The sequence below is a fragment of the Fragaria vesca genome, linkage group LG6 (assembly GCF_000184155.1).
Source record: "Fragaria vesca subsp. vesca linkage group LG6, FraVesHawaii_1.0, whole genome shotgun sequence".
NCBI lineage: Eukaryota > Viridiplantae > Streptophyta > Magnoliopsida > Rosales > Rosaceae > Fragaria > Fragaria vesca.
This window is the reverse complement of record NC_020496.1, coordinates 28,530,321-28,546,235: the sequence shown is the minus strand read 5'-3', so window position 1 is coordinate 28,546,235 and position 15,915 is coordinate 28,530,321. Positions and strand designations below refer to the sequence as shown.

The window sequence follows — 15,915 nt, the reverse complement described above, 5'->3', positions numbered from 1 at the left end:
GAAGCGGACGTCCGCACTCGGCTTAAAGTGCGGACGTCTGTCCGTTCTCCACCCTCCGGCGCCGACGACGGCGCGCATCCACCCCATAACACTCCCCGACCACCTTCCCTCCCCGGCGAGTCCGTTCTTTTTAGTTTTCAGCGAGATTGATCTTGTTTGAAGTTTTGGGTGATCTCGCCGGAAAACTGGAAAAGAACGGACTTGCCGGGGAGGGAAAGTGGTCGGAGACGCTGCTGGAGTGTTCTGGGGTGGAGGCGCGCCGTCGCCGGCGCCGGAGGGTGGAGAACGGACGGACGTGCGCACTTTAAGCCGAGTGCGGACGTCCGCTTCACATCCAGACTATATATATATATATATATATCAAATGATGATGGGAGCTATAACAATATGGTTTTGTTCTTTCGGTCTGAAATAATATTTCATTAAGAGGAAAAAAAAAACACATACAAGGGAAGAAAAACACCAGAAAGAACAAAAAACAACAGTACAGCACAAAAGAGAGACTCCAGGGGATATCAGCTTCAAACTCAATAGCTGAGTTACGAATCCCACAAATGCTAGCTTCAGCAACACAAGAACCCTGATGGTTACGGATGACCACACCAATGCCACTCCGCTTTCTCTTAGAGTCACAGGCACCATCCACATTAACCTTTGAGACCAAAAGGGAGGAGGGTGCCAGTTCCTGCAATCCGAGTCAGAAGGGGTGGCAACGGGGTTCCTGACACACTCTTGAGTCGAGACCACTCATTTAAGTTCCGATTGATCTTCTCTATAGCATAGGCAGGATTCGGTTTAGCATGATTCATTACTCTCTCACACCTGTGCTTCCTAACCTCCCAAAACTGCCATAAGATTAGCTGCAATATATAATTCTTGTTCTGAAACTTTGCTCTCATGAGGGTGCCAACACTCCACTCCCAGAAAGTTACAGATGACACCTTCAGTGGCATTGTTAAAAGAGATCCCATGAAGAGCTTAACATGTCTAGAGGGTCCTCCAATGCTGCTCTTATACTTTTCAGGCAGTTTATATCACTCTCAACACCATGGCTGAATCTACAACTAAGCAATAACAAGAAAACACCCGCAAGAAAAACACTGCAAACATGACGTCCAGTCAACAACATTGCTATACATTTAGCAAACACTAAGCTAGCAACAGAGTCGGTTACAACCAAAACTTCTAGTATTTCATTTATTAATTGCCATATCTGGCCAAGAATATTGATTTACAGAGATTGTATTCCATCTGCTTGCTTACAAAAGGGGAGAAGTAGAGGAATGGTACAGGACCACCATTCAATATACTGCTAAAGATAACAGCTCTCTACATCTTGATGATATAAAAGCATAAAGAGCAGGGCACTGATTTATAGAGATTGTATCCTATCTGCTAGCTTACAAAAGGGGAGAAGTAGAGGAATGGTACAGGACCACCATTCAATCTACCTACCTCAATACCTAGAAGTCTGTGTCGCTTTGAATTTCCTTGCATCTGCAACTTCCATAGCAATGCCAGACGGGATGGCCAGGATGCCTGCTGGGGCTGCTTGAAATGCTGCACCATCTACTGGTAGAACCTGCTTTTTAGCTGGGATCACACAGACAATTTCTTCCCTGTTCCTGTGGAGCAGTATATGAATCGCCCCATCCTCCCTGCCATAGTAGCAGACAAGGGGGATGAAGAGATCATCTGCATTGAATACAATGGAGCGGAAGGCAACCAGCTTGTGCCACCGATAGAATGACTGATCTTCTCTTTGCAAAACCCAGATGTGTAACATGGAGTAGTCATCATGCTCTGCAGGCGGCACATACACAGATGCAGAGAGCTGCCCTTTAAAACCATGGCCTAAGGCCATATCTGAGTTATTAAACTCATCCTCTCGAGGCGCTACCAAGGTGTCCAATTGTTGGGTCTCCAAATTATATGTGATAATGGAAGCACCCCCATCAAGCTCCTCTGCTTTCCAATACATCATGCCATTCTCGGAGACCCATATTCCAGTCCCACCGGTTCTGAAATTGAAGTGAGCATCCAACCGAAATTCAAATCTGGTCCAGGGTCCTTGCTGTCCCTCAACAAAAGTATGGATGTGGTACTCAAAATACTGCCTATTGTAAAACAAAGCCGGCCTTCCCAGCCTAACAATCATATAAACCCCATTTCTGTGGCCAAAGCCATAGCTTGATTCTCCTCCTTCATCCACTTCCGCAACAATTGTCCTTACTCTTTGACGTTGCAAATCCCAAACCAATATCTGCCTCATGCTTGCATTTTTAAAGCATACAAGACCCCTAGAATGGCCAATCATTTCAAGCACGTCTGTGTCAGAGGGACGAACCTTGCGCTCATGAAAGAAACTCCCATCGGCGAACAATCTTAAAAGCTTGGGGGCGTTTGTTGGGTTTCCCTGAAAAAGGTAGACTCTTTCTTCGCGAAGCATTCGGTCTTCAGTTGGAACCTGAGGAATGTGGTTCAGAACAGTCCACGGCCACGTTTCTTCTTCTTCCTCAGAGCCGGGAGAGTTGGGTCGTAATTGGCCACCGACTTCCATGGTCGCCGGTGAATTCTGGTTCAGGGTAAATTCCGGTGAATTTTGGGGTTGAGAGTCGCCGTCGCCGGAATTTGAATTAGGGTTTCTTGGAGAGACGGAGAATCACATTCAGATTCAGCGCTTTAGGGTTTCAAGAAAAGGGTTTTGGGGTTGAAATCTGGGTCGTGGGTCGCCGTCGCCGGAATTTGAATTAGGGTTTCTTGGAGAGACAGAGAATCAAATTCAGATTCAGCGCTTTAGGGTTTCAAGAAAAGGGTTTTGGGGTTGAAATCTGGGTCGTGGCTCGCCGTCGCCGGAATTTGGATTAGAAATTGGGTGGGTTTCTTGGAGAGACAGATAATCAAATTCAAATTCAGCGGTTTAGGGTTTCTAGAAAAGGAGGGTTTGGGGTTGAGATCAGGGTGGCGGGTCGCCGTCGCTGGAATTTGAATTAGAATTTGGGTGGGTTTCTTGGAGAGACAGAAAAATCAAATTCAAATTCAGCGGTGTAGGGTTTCTAAGTTTGGGGGAGACCGTTGTAGTTTATAGTCCCAAACGTGAGACCCCTCCAAGTTTCAATCCTAGCCGTTCTTTTCTTTCTACAAAATTCCATCTTAGCCGTTGGTCTCTTGAGGTTGTCTACTAGGTATATTGTTGGGTTGGGCTTAATTTAGGTCCAATTTTGCTTTGTTTCTTTGAGATTTGGGGATAATGATAGTATTCTATAACACCGGAATCGACAAACATTACTATCTATATAGTTATCTCTGTCTGTAAACCTTTAAAATGAGTTTTGAATTTGTAAACTCCAAATAGGTGAGGCGAAGCTATTTAGATGTAACAATCCACCTTTATAAGGACTTCATAATGTATCATTTTGTCCTACGCGCATTCTGTGACATTAATATTAGAAAACAAACTTTAATAACAAAATGATACATATATATATATATATATATATATATATATATATACAGCCCGGATGTGAAGCGAACATCCGCACTCCAGCTTAAAATGCGGACGTTGTCTGTTCTCTGCCGTCTCATGCCCGCGACGGCTTCTCCCCTTCCCGGACAACAGCACAGGCTTCCAGGACGGCTTCTCTCATTCCAAGACTGGCCGGCGACAAGTTTTTCGGCCAACCTTGATCAATCATGGTGTTTTCCATCCAGAGCTTCAATCCGGCAGGAAAACTTGTCACCGGCCAGTCCTAGAAGGAGAGAAACCGTCCTGGAAGCCTGTGTTGTCGTCCGGGAAGGAGAGAAGCTGTCGCCGGGGAAAGAGAGAAGCTGTCGCTGGCGTGAGACAGCGGAGAACAGATGACGTCCACACTTTAAGCCGGAGTACAGACGTCCGCTTCACATCCTCTGTGTGTGTGTGTATATATATATATGTTATAAAAAGAACATAATAGCATGTCACCTGGTTCAACTGCTCAGAACATAAATTGGGTGTATACTTAAATTCCACAAACACAAAACAATTAAGAAACATGACAGTGGAAACATGGACTCACTTGACCAAAAAAGGGAAACAAGGACTCACAAAAATGTCGCTCCACAAAACTTGTGAGTTTTGCTGGTTTTTGTCCTCTTTCATGACGCTGTCCTCGAACGAGTCTCTCTAGTGTAGCAGGATTTGATCATTGGTGGTTCTTCAGTATGTTTGGAAGTTTGAGAAGATGATCGAGGAGATCATGACTGCGGGGTTCAGAGTTTTGATACTATTGACCGGTCTAGATTGCAGATCGAATTGTCACCGCTCAGTCTTGACTGAGGTGTTAGCAACTTGAGGACGGGAGCGGACCAGATGTTTGGGTTTACTGTTTGAGTTTGGTTCCTCCATATGGGCCAAACTAGGACTTTATTTATGGTTTTATCTTTAGGCTTTTATGGTTGGATTTTCTCCTCTCTCGAGCGAGAGTTTAGGTGTCTTTTTCTAGGGTCATTGTGCTACTTATGTGACGTCACTTCTATGGATTATGGGCTTTTCATTTTGGTGCTAGTTGTCAACATGAGGGTGAATTGACTTTGCACGTGGTATGATGATATCCAGACATATTGTTAAAGAATGAGATCGAATTAGATTAGTTTGATTTGAAAAAAAGGCTGCATCGTTACTCTAAAGTTTTGGTATCTCATTTCAAGCAAGTAACTGGGTTGGGTTAGGGGTTAGGCCCCCCTTTCGACTCAGGGATGTCACTCATAATGATGGACACACAAGTTTGAATTTGGTCATTCCCATGCATTTTAATTGAATAAAATTCTTGTTATTTATTTATTTATTTATTTTTATAATAACATTTTTGTTATTTTTCCTAAAAGAAAAGAAGACAAACGTGGCAGTGTAATATAAAAGGAGAAAAGAAAGAGCATGCCTCGTCATTCTTCGACCTACAACTTCAACTTCCATCTCGGCCGCGAAATCCAGGCAGAGTGTCGTTTGGTATTGAAACGACGACAGATTGAAGATCAACTCACCCAGTGCGTGTTTCGGTCTCTGTTGATATCTACGACCCAACCCAAGTAAGCTTTTCTCGTAATTCCACCAATTCCGATGCTATTGTGTTTGGTCTCTGATTTACAATGTTGTTGTTTTCAATCTTCTTCCGAGATATGTGGAAGAAGAGCTCCAAATTGACCCACTCCGCAATCAAATTGATCCATAACATATTTCCCAAAACGATTTGAATTTCCATTCAAATTTTTATTATTTGTTTCGTTTCGTTAATTTGTTGGTACTAGACCAGATTATCTACCGTGATTCATTCTCGAATCCTTACATAGTGTTGTGTTGAAGAAAAATTGAGTTGAATTGAATTGAAGCTGATTTAGTTTAGTTGAGGGTTGTGTTGTGGAGACATGAGCTAGGAGATAGGTTAGCACAAATTTATGTTTTCAGTACTTTTCTTTTTGAATTAGGATTTAATGTATTCCTTTGTTCATCAGGATTCAGGAGTGTTTTGATTAAGGGTTCATCAGGATTGTTATTTAATCAAGGCTGAACGACCATACCTGATCCTCATTTAGAATTTAGATGGAGCAGGGATTCTACCCCAAACGGTGCACCAGTAGCGGCTTAGCAGAAACAATAGCCAGCATAGAACAAGTCCTTACCGAAATCCTTGTGCGTGTGCCAGCTAAACCCCTAGTACGCTTCAAGTGCGTCTCCAAGCATTGGCTTTCTCTTATTTCCGACCCAAAATTCTGTCACCGCCACACCCTTCAAAACCCAAATCCTCCTGTCTCTGCTGTCTTTTGTGACAAATCCAACCGAATCTTTTGTTTCATCCCTATTGATTTTGATCACTTGCGTGGAGCTTGTAGTACTAGTATTAATACCAGTAACCATGAAATCCAAAACCCATCTCCGTCTAGCTCACCCCCTTTCAATCCTCTAAAGTTTGCTCAAAACCAATATCATGCTGACATCAAAATCATCCAGTCCTGCAATGGCCTCTTCCTGTGTCGTCTACTTTATTCTCCAAAGCAAGGCCCCCCATATTTTATTTTCAATCCTACAACCAACCAGTTCTCCACACTTATTCCTCCAGCTACTGGTGAAGGAGTACAACCTTGTGTCATCTCTATTGCTTTGGCTTTTGACCCTTCCAAGTCACCACATTACAAGGTGGTCTGTCTTCGAACCATTGATGGATCCATAGACGGCACTATCTATCACATAGTGATATATTCATCTGAGACTCAAAGTTGGAGGATTCTCAATTCAACTTTCAAGAGGGTATCTTCCATCCTCTATTCACGCGTGCTATACTGGAATGGAGCAATTAATTGGTTAGGCTTTTTTAATGATGTAGCGTACTTTCACGTAGATGAAGAGCGCGACGGTTTTGTTCGTTTACCTCCTCACTTGTATGATAGGTTAAATGAGAGTAGAAAATATAGATACTTTCTGGAGTCTAGTGACGGCCACCATTTGCATCTTATTGATATTTTTCGGCATTCTCTTACTAAATTTGAAGTGTTGGAGATGGGAAAAGACTACTCTGGCTGGTTTGTTAAGTACGTTGTTGACCTAGATCCTATATGCCGCAGGCTGACCCCGTCTGAACGATATGTTGTTTTATTTATAGATCAAGACAAGAATGAGGAAGAGGAAAGTTCGTATCTGTTGCTGCATACCCCAGGCAAACTCATATCTTATAATCTTAAGTGCGGGACTTACAAATCTTTTGAGTTAACTCCCAAGGCCGGAGTAAAGAATCATCTCTTACGAGTTGAACCATCTAATTTTCGATATATGGAGTCTTTGGCCTTTGTGTGATACTGTCACCTTGCTGGTGCTGTGTGGTTTCTGCTTCTGGTTGTAAAATCTTTGTATTAGAAAAGTCTTATTATACATGTGTTCATTTGACACTTACATTTAAGTTCTTATAAATGTTATTCTGTTGTTTTTATTGATTAATTATTAGCTTTACATTTAAGGCTACAATAAATTTGCAATTTTATTGATAGCTATCATATGTTTAACACTACATGATTAAGCACAATATGTTTTGCTTTGGATTTATATCCTGCTGTATGTAACTCCAGGTTTGGGTTGGAAATAGCATTCATGAAGTTCCAGAAATTCATGAATGAACTAGGCGACCAAACCTAATATACAGATTTTTTTGATTTTTTTACATTAATTTTCTGTTTGATTGGGATTTAATATTGTCCTTTTTCCATCAGGAGTGGTTGATAGGTTCAGTAGCCTTATAAAAGCCTAGAAAAGGCCAAACTTCTCCTGGTTAAAAATTCAGATGGAGCTCAGTATCTACCCGAAACGCTGCACCAGTAGCTTAGCAGAAACAGTAGGTAACAGTGATGAACTCCTTACCGAAATCCTTTTGCGTGTTCCGGCTAGACCTCTGGTCCGTTTCAAATGTGTCTCCCAGCATTGGCTCTCTCTTATCTCCGACCCCAAATTCTGTCACCGTCACACCCTCCGAAACCCAAACACTCCCATCTACGCAGTCTTTCCTTACAGATCCACCAAATGTGGTTTCATCCCTATTCCTCTGGATGGTCATCTTGAGTTTGGTTCACCCTTCAATCCTCTGAATATCTTTCAACACCAATATGACGATCACATCAAAGTTATCCAGTCCTGCAACGGCATCTTCTTGTGCAATCTTTTGGATGCAGAATTGAACCCCCCATATATTATTTTCAATCCCACAACCAACCAGTTCTCCGAACTCATTCCTCCAGCTAACAACTAGAGCCCTACATCAGCATTGCCTTGGCTTTCAACCCTTCCAAATCACCTCACTACAAGGCCGTCTCCTTACGCACCATTGATGGAGCCATAGACGGTCGTCACTTACACATTCTTATCTATTTGTCTGAGACTCAAAGTTGGAGGCTTCTTGATTCTTCTTTCTCTATAAATGATCGAATCTGCTGTTTCAATGACGCTGTATTCCTCAATGGAGCAATTCACAGGGTAGGCCTGACTTGTGAGCTTTTGTACTTTCAAGTGGATGAAGAGCGTATCGGTCATGTACCTCCTCATCCTCGCTATATGAGCTGAGAAAAGTGCTGGGGAAGGAGGATATATAGATACTTTCGGGAGTCTGTTGACAAGCGCCATTTGCAACTTATTGATATTTATAACCCTTGTATCAGTCAATTTGAAGTTCTGGAAATGGGAAATGACTACTCTGGCTGGTTTGTCAAGTACCTTGTTGACCTTGATCCTATATCTACCGTTTACCCCAGGTTTCAAAGGAATCTGGTTCAGATTCTCTTTCTACTCAAGAAGAAAAAGAAGGAGATGAATGTTCAGCTCTGTTGATGCACATACCTGGCAAAGCCTTCTCTTATAATCTTAAGATTAAGACCGCCAAATCTTTTGACTTGGCTCCCATGCCCGGTCTGGATGATAGTCTCTTACGAGTCGGAAGTAACAATCATTGGTATGTAGAAACATTGGCTTGTGTGTGATGGAATTTAATTAATTTATCTTCCTTCTTGTGTTACCTTGTAACTTTTCTTTTGGTTGCGAGATGTTTGTACTTAGTATTAGAAAACTTGTATTCCTTTTCACATCTGTGTTCAGTTGAAATTTCATGAGGGATTAAATGGTATCCCATTGCTGCCTGCTTTCAGTTTGGAATTTGGATCAATGATGAATTCTACCCCATCTACCTGTTTGTGGTTAACTATCAGTTTTATTGTTAGGTTTCCTGCGTTTTACTTTGCACAATTTCTGACAGATGTACCTAGCTATCATTCAGTGCATCTATATGTTCAGCCTTTAATTGTACCTGTATTTGATTGATTAGTAATTTAGCTCAAACAGGTATAAATTTGTTGAATTTTGTCGCAATGAATGTAAACCAACATAAAATGTGGAGTTGAATATCACAGTGATGTTATCGGCCAGATGATTGCTTTCCGGAAACAATGAGACAATGAGCGCTGCCAGTTCTCCACACTTATTCCTCCAGCTACTGGTGAAGGATACAACCTTGTGTCATCTCTATTGCTTTGGCTTTTGACCCTTCCAAATCACCTCATTACAAGGTGGTCTGTCTTCGGACCATTGATGGATCCAAAGGCGGCACCATCTATCACATAGTGATATATCAAAGTTGGAGGATTCTCGTTTCTTCTTTCAAGAGGGTATCCTCCATACTCTATTGGCTCGTGATATAAACGCAACAAAACCTCCACCCTTGCATCCCATGTTACATGTACTAAGCATATTTTTCAGCCGTCTCACAAGTTTCTGGATCACAGTATTCAACAAATGATAGGAGCACAAAGTGCTACGTTTATAATGTATTTCCGACCCTATTTAGCTATGTAATTCCCTTAACATTCATATTAACTAAGTTTGTGTTTTTAGGTCATAAATAAAGCCAAGGAGCCCAAAAGAGACAAAAGAGGAGAAATCTTGAAGGAAAATGAATTCATGTCATGAAAGGAAAGAAATCAGAAAATCTGCCAGAAATTGTCAGTCAACTTCAACAGAAGATTGTGATCAGCTCACAGCAATCCAGGAGATGTGCCATATATCAATGGAAAGCTACAAGAGTCTACTTTCCAGAACTTTTTACGGATCGTCAATATCTATTTTGCAGAAGAAGTTATGACCGTTTGAGTGGTCGGAGGTCAGTCTGCCCGAATTTCTGATTTGGACCAAAACTTCTATTTTGAGGCCTAGACCACATTGGCAAGCCCATAGACGAGTTTTGAGGGTTTTATAACCCTAATCACAGCAGAAAAGAGGGGACGAAGAGATTAGAGGAGGCCAACGATCTCATATCATCAGAACCTCCATAGTTGCGGACTCGCATAAGGAAGCCGCCAAGCCATCATTGATCTCTTCATCATCCATGGTTTATCTTTCCTTTGTCATATTTTATTCTCCTTGTGTGATTTTGCAACCATGTGTGGCTAAATTCTCTTAGTTAGGGGAAGTAATAAGGGAATGCACACATTTTGTGTTTTATTTTGTTTTTGTTAGAGTCGAAAATTTGAAAAAAAATTAAACTGTGTTTGTTTTTCTGTGAGTTATCATGTCTTTCAACTGTCTAGGATGAGTATATATCTCTAAAATTATGGCTAAAAGAGTATAACATGATTGAGATGATATTAAATTAATTCTTTGGTTAATTATGATATATACTAAGCATATGAGTGTGTAGTAGATGTGTTTTTTTTGTTGTTGACATTGGTACAGAATTTTGAGCATGTTGATGATGAGTTTTGATTCATAATTACCCTGGTAAGATTTGAGCTTTATTGTGTTATTCTTTCTGAGTGCTTATTGAATAAATCATCATCTATTTTCTTGACAATGTTCAGCGATCTCACATCATTAGAACCTCTATAGTTGCGGACTCGCACAAGGAAGCCGTCAAGCTATCATTGATCTTTTCATCATCCACGGTTTATCTTTCCTTTGTCATCTTTTATTCTCCTTGTGTGATTTTGCAGCCATGTGTGGCTGAATTCTCTTAGTTAGGGGCAAGGTTTGAAGCCCCAAGAATGTTTTAGATATTATTTTGAACCTTGGTTTCAAATTATTGAGTCTTTCAAATTGTTTATTTGGTTTTGATTTATAGAGAACTCTTGCTTGTTTATGTTTATGTATGCGCAACATAGAACATTATGAACTTGTGAGTGGGGCTAGAAACAAGTTGATTAATCTCCTAAACGGTTAAAAAGCCTGTTTCAAAGTAGTGAAACCTATAGGACAATAGGTGAAACCAAATAAAAAGGATTGCATACTAGGTAGGCGTTCCACACTAGTTTTGCATACTTGTTCAATCACTTCCATTGATCTTAATGCTTAGAATAATTTGTTGATAGGATAGCGTCTATACCTTGATCGATTATTCTAAATGCTTAGTAATGGTGCGTTTATCTTGCTTAAGCATTCAAGGGAAGTAATAAGGACTTACGCAGTGCGTTCACGGTTTGTTCTTGATTGATACCGATTTGTGACTTAATGATCGAAGCTTTGGTTGTTAACATGTCTTGAAACATACTTGGTGGTGGATTTCCAAATCTCTAACGTCTCATCCATCTAATATTTTCTGATTTATTTTGTTTCTTTGTTTTCTTTTGTTCATAATCACAAAACCTCATATCTCTAGTACTATAATATTTTGTTTTTCTCTTGTTTTGTAATTAACGTAATTGTAAAGGTACCCTCAATCCTCGACTTTTATAACGATACCCTTATTTGCTATATACTACAATTGACACAAAAGAGTTTTTAATTGAAACGCCCGGTTTCGGTCGCTATCATCAAACCAACTACCAAATTGATCGTTATGGATTCGACGTGAAATCACATTCAAGTGCTAGACATGATATAGAAAGCAGGACCAATAAAAATGAAAGCAAGTAAAGATTTCATTAATTTTGTGTATTCAGAAACCAGGTAGTACAAGGCAATGGACTAAACCAAACAAATACACTGAGCCAAGAGTGGAAGTCCAGGGTATAACTAATCAAACTCACATGGAACTTGTAGTGCTGGACTGCTGGTGTGGCTACCAAGCTTAACATGGTGATCTTAATCCTTTGCTACTGTATCTCTTTCCAATTTTCCATAGCTAAATCATAATCTACCATGCATAAATACCCACATGATTGGTAAATAATAACCGTTTTAACAGTTTAACTTCAGCTTGCTGGGTTGTGAAACTGTCATGGATCTGTATATTTCACCAGAGAGAGCCTGCACTTGTTTTAGCTCACATGGAAACCACTGATTAAAAACCATGACGTACCCATTGCTATTGATTCAATTATTATTGTACTGGGATTTTGAACATATATGAATATGTAATTAGCTAGCTACATACCTTGTGTCGTTTGAAATATATAAAAGAAAAATGTACGGGTCTATCTTGGAGGTTTATATATGAGCAATCAAGCTAATCAAAACTCAAGGCTACGTTGAAGTCCTGCATTTGTCGTCCCCATGTTATACTGCTGCGAGTGAAAAGTCAAATGTCAACGTGGCTTACATGGTTTTTCTTTCACAATCATATCATATCATGCATCAGAGTTAGGATTAGGATTGGTTAGTTGTATATATAATCTTCCTTGTCTTCCAAGAGATCCCAGATTTATGTTCATGGCTTCTTTCCTTACAAAGCATATAGTCCCCTCCGGCCTGTTCATCATTTTGCTTCTTCCTTTGTTGGTTCTGGCTCCAAACAGTCACAATCCAGAAGCCAGACAACTCTTTATCAAAGGCCAAGTCTTTGGATTCCTCTGTGTTCTTTGAGAAGCAGAAAGCAGCGAGCCCCAAGCAGTTTACATGGGTTCTTCTTCTCAAAGTCAACAGAATCTATGCTTGTCTTTCATGGCTTCCAATGGCATTCAGGAATCGCATTGCTCTATCGGATATGAGCGATGAGGAGCCGAGAAATCGAGGAAAGTTGTATACATTCATCAAGGCTTTTCTTATGTTGTCAATTGTGGCTTTGGGAGTTGAGGTTATTGCTCATTACAAGAACTGGAACTTGAATCTAGTTCATCAACCTTGGGAGGTGCAGGGTCTGGTGCATTGGTCCTATATGGCTTGGTTGTCTTTCAGAGTTGAATATATTGCACCAGTGGCTATCTTCCTCTCTAAATTCTGCATTGTTCTGTTCCTGATTCAGTCTCTTGATAGATTGGTCTTGTGTCTTGGATGCTTCTGGATCAAGTTCAAGAAGGTAAAGCCTACCATTGAGCCAGATGCTTATGATATTGAAGACCCTTCTAGCTTCCAAATGTGAGATAAATTGATATTCTGATTTTCTTTTATCACACATCTAATGAACATGTTAATATCTTCAGCACCCTCGTGTAATGTGGCTTGCCATCTACAAACCAAAGAGATTCAGCTTATCCTGGTGCTGGAACTATGTAGGTTCATCAGCTTATCCTACTGATCAATTAGTAAATGCTGATCAGTACACTCAACACTTTACCAGGAGAATGCAGCAACGAAGATGAACTATACGATTCATCATTTTGTTTTAACCAAGAAACAGAACAGCATATGATTAAAGCTACCAGATTTATCCAACAGATTCACTATTAACATATAGCAACAAACATTGAAAAGCTTAAATCCAATATCTCTATGATTCACTGTAACATAGTTGCAAAGGAAACATTTTTTTCATCCTTTTAAGGAACAAAACATTAGTCTTCATCATCAGCTTATCCTGCTGATCAATTAGTAAATGCTGATCAGTAAACTCAACACTTTACCAGGAGAATGCAGCAACGAAGATGAACTATACGATTCATCCTTTTGTTTTAACCAAGAAACAGAACAGCATATGTAAAGCTACCAGATTTATCCAACAGATTCACTATTAACATATAGCAACAAACATTGAAAAGCTTAAATCCAATATCTCTATGATTCACTGTAACATAGTTGCAGAGGAAACGTTTTTTCATCCTTTTAAGGAACAAAACACTAGTCTTCATCAACACAGCTACCTCCCCTCCTAAATCTCCCTGTACGGTCTGTATATTCTTCCTGCAGACTCAAAGCGCTAGTATTCATCAACACAGCTACCTCCCCTCCTAAGTCTCCCTGTACGGTTTGTATATTTGTCCTGCAGACACAAAGCGCTGGTCTTCATCAACACAACTACCTCCCTTCCTAAATCGTCCTGTACAGTTTGAGTATTCATCCTGCAGACACAAAGCAAACTACTATGATCAATACACAGAGGTCTTACCACAACACAAATCATTTAGTACAAAAACGTGACTTGTGACTGTAAGAACAGATCTTATCAAATAACTTGTAACACAACACAACACACTGAAGCTCATAAACTGAACTACATGGCTATATCTCCAATTGAAGATAAACATGACAAGGTCACCTCTCTACTGCTCATTGCAGTATATATGGCTAGATGCAGCTCAGTAATACGAGTTAGAAGCCCAGAAGATATGCACAATTATAAAGCATATAAAGATCAAGACCAACATGGTACTTCACAAACCATCCAGAGTAGTTTCTCCCCATCTCCAACACTTCAAATCTAGTAAGGCAACATGCTACATGTATGCAGTTATCTAAATATATGTACTGTGAATGATTGAATCAAAGGAGGAGCTAGACATAGTAAAACCTGCCATCAGCATCCAATTGAGTTTTTAACACTAGCACATGAAAAAGTCACACATCCCACCATACCATATTCAAACATTCAACTGACTTGGGACTATATACAAACAAATCTTTTCAAATCATTTCGACCAAAGCTAAATGCGTTTTCTAGGGTGCAAAATAAGCAAAATCAGACCCTATTCGATAGCCAGCATTTAATAACACACATTAAATTTGCCCCAAAGGAATAGCTTAAGGGAAATCTACCTTCTTTTACTCAGTGTCATCTGCAAAACTGAGACTGGGATCCCATCTCATCGGCTTGTCCTCCTCAACTTTGGGCAGTGAAGGCTCCAGAATGAAGGATATTTTGGGACGGAGGCGAGTGGCTTGGAACTGCCTACCAACAAAAGGTCCTTGACGGTAGGTGAAGGCTGGTATAGTAATCGGAGCGCTCACAACCTCGTCACCTCTCAGAACAATGTGAAAGACCTCATTGTTATTCCTGTGGAACAGAAAGTTCACTCCTGAATCACCTCTTCCATAGAAGAAGGATAAAGGAACAAAGGGCTCAAGCACATTGGAGGCCTCCATAGGAAGGGTGAGCAGCCTATGCCAAAAGATGTTATTTCCTCCATCATTCCTCTCAAGAGTCCACACACGCAGCATCGAAAAAGGCTCTGCATTCGATGAAGGAACATATACAGACAAGGCCAGCCTGCCTTGAAATCCATGGCCAATACACATATTTTGATGCCTTAAAGAATCATCTGGAGGGACTCTCACAAGCCCCAAGGATTCTCTCTCCAAATCAAACTTTATAATCTGAATACGTGTGGCACTTGCGTAGCCCCCTTTCCAAAACAGGAATCGATCCTCTCCCTCACACACCAGTTTCGCAAAACCTTGCGCCAGATGGAAAGACACCGGATGGATCACCTCTCTTTTGAACCAAACAAGCTTCCTCTCCTCCGGGTCCTCTCTGCAGATCTCCAGGGTGTAAACTCGATCCGTTGGAACAATGGGTGGGATTATGAACCTGACTTTTAAGTGTCCGTTTCTTGTATGCCCAAATCCATGGGCCGCCGGTACCCCTGTGTCAACGGCGACTTGTTGTTCCATTCTCTGTTTCTTCAAATCCCATATGCCCAGCGTGTTGGCCGAATGGTTCAGGAAACACACCTTATCCCGGGACTGGCCGAGGAGCTCAAGCTGTGCACCGGAGGAAGGTAAAGCGGTCGTCTTTGTCTCCACTTCGCCATCATCTCTTACAAATAGGATCTTGGGATGAACTGTGCGGTTTGAATGGTGCAGAAAGATTCGTTCTTGGTTGTGATGCCGCTCGTTTCTTGGGCCTCGGGCTAATGGGTTGAAATAGGGGACTGGTTTTGGCGGAGCGGCCGTGCTGGGTGGTGGTAGCTTCGTCGTCTTCTTCGACGAGGAGGATAATCGGGATTGCCTTTTCATGGTTTCCGGGAAATTTGGGAGATGGGTCGCCGGGAAAGTGGGTTTACCAATCTCCCACATTTCCCGGAAATCAAGAAAAGGCAATCCCGATTATCCACGAAGCTACCACCACCCACCACAGCCGCTCCGCCAAAACCAGTCCCCGATTTCAACCCATTACCCCGAGGCCCAAGAAACGAGCGGCATCACAACCAAGAACGGATTTTTCTGCTCCATTCAAACCGCACAGTTCATCCCAAGATCCTATTTGTAAGAGATGATGGCGAAGTGGAGACAAAGACGACTGCTTTACCTTCCTCCGGTGCAAAGCT

General features: G+C 41.2%; 2 protein-coding genes across 3 annotated transcripts; one reads left to right on the top strand and one right to left on the bottom strand.

Moving 5' to 3' along the window:
- Nucleotides 1-4,924: 4,924 nt before the first annotated feature.
- On the top strand, nt 4,925-6,950 carry LOC101300369 (F-box protein At5g07610-like). 2 transcript variants are annotated; one of them, XM_004303961.1, is made up of 3 exons: nt 4,925-5,064; nt 5,488-6,561; nt 6,633-6,888. In XM_004303961.1, exons 2-3 carry the CDS (start codon nt 5,576-5,578, stop codon nt 6,646-6,648), a joined length of 1,002 nt encoding a protein of 333 aa, XP_004304009.1. In that variant the 5' UTR covers nt 4,925-5,064; nt 5,488-5,575; the 3' UTR covers nt 6,649-6,888. The 2 variants fall into 2 exon arrangements, with proteins under 2 accessions (XP_004304009.1, XP_004304008.1); XM_004303960.1 differs by having other exon boundaries at nt 5,488-6,950.
- Nucleotides 6,951-13,344: 6,394 nt separating this feature from the next.
- On the bottom strand, nt 13,345-15,287 carry LOC101300078. Its single transcript, XM_004303959.1, has 2 exons — nt 14,405-15,287; nt 13,345-13,710 (listed from the first exon to the last, which is right to left on the bottom strand). Exon 1 carries the CDS (start codon nt 15,257-15,259, stop codon nt 14,411-14,413), a length of 849 nt encoding a protein of 282 aa, XP_004304007.1. The 5' UTR covers nt 15,260-15,287; the 3' UTR covers nt 13,345-13,710; nt 14,405-14,410.
- Nucleotides 15,288-15,915: the final 628 nt, after the last annotated feature.

What these genes read in the sequence shown, in the direction of transcription:
- LOC101300369 (XM_004303960.1), top strand. Translation starts at nt 5,576, where the DNA reads ATGGAGCAGGGATTCTACCCCAAACGGTGCACCAGTAGCGGCTTAGCA.
- LOC101300078 (XM_004303959.1), bottom strand. Translation starts at nt 15,259, where the DNA reads ATGGAACAACAAGTCGCCGTTGACACAGGGGTACCGGCGGCCCATGGA.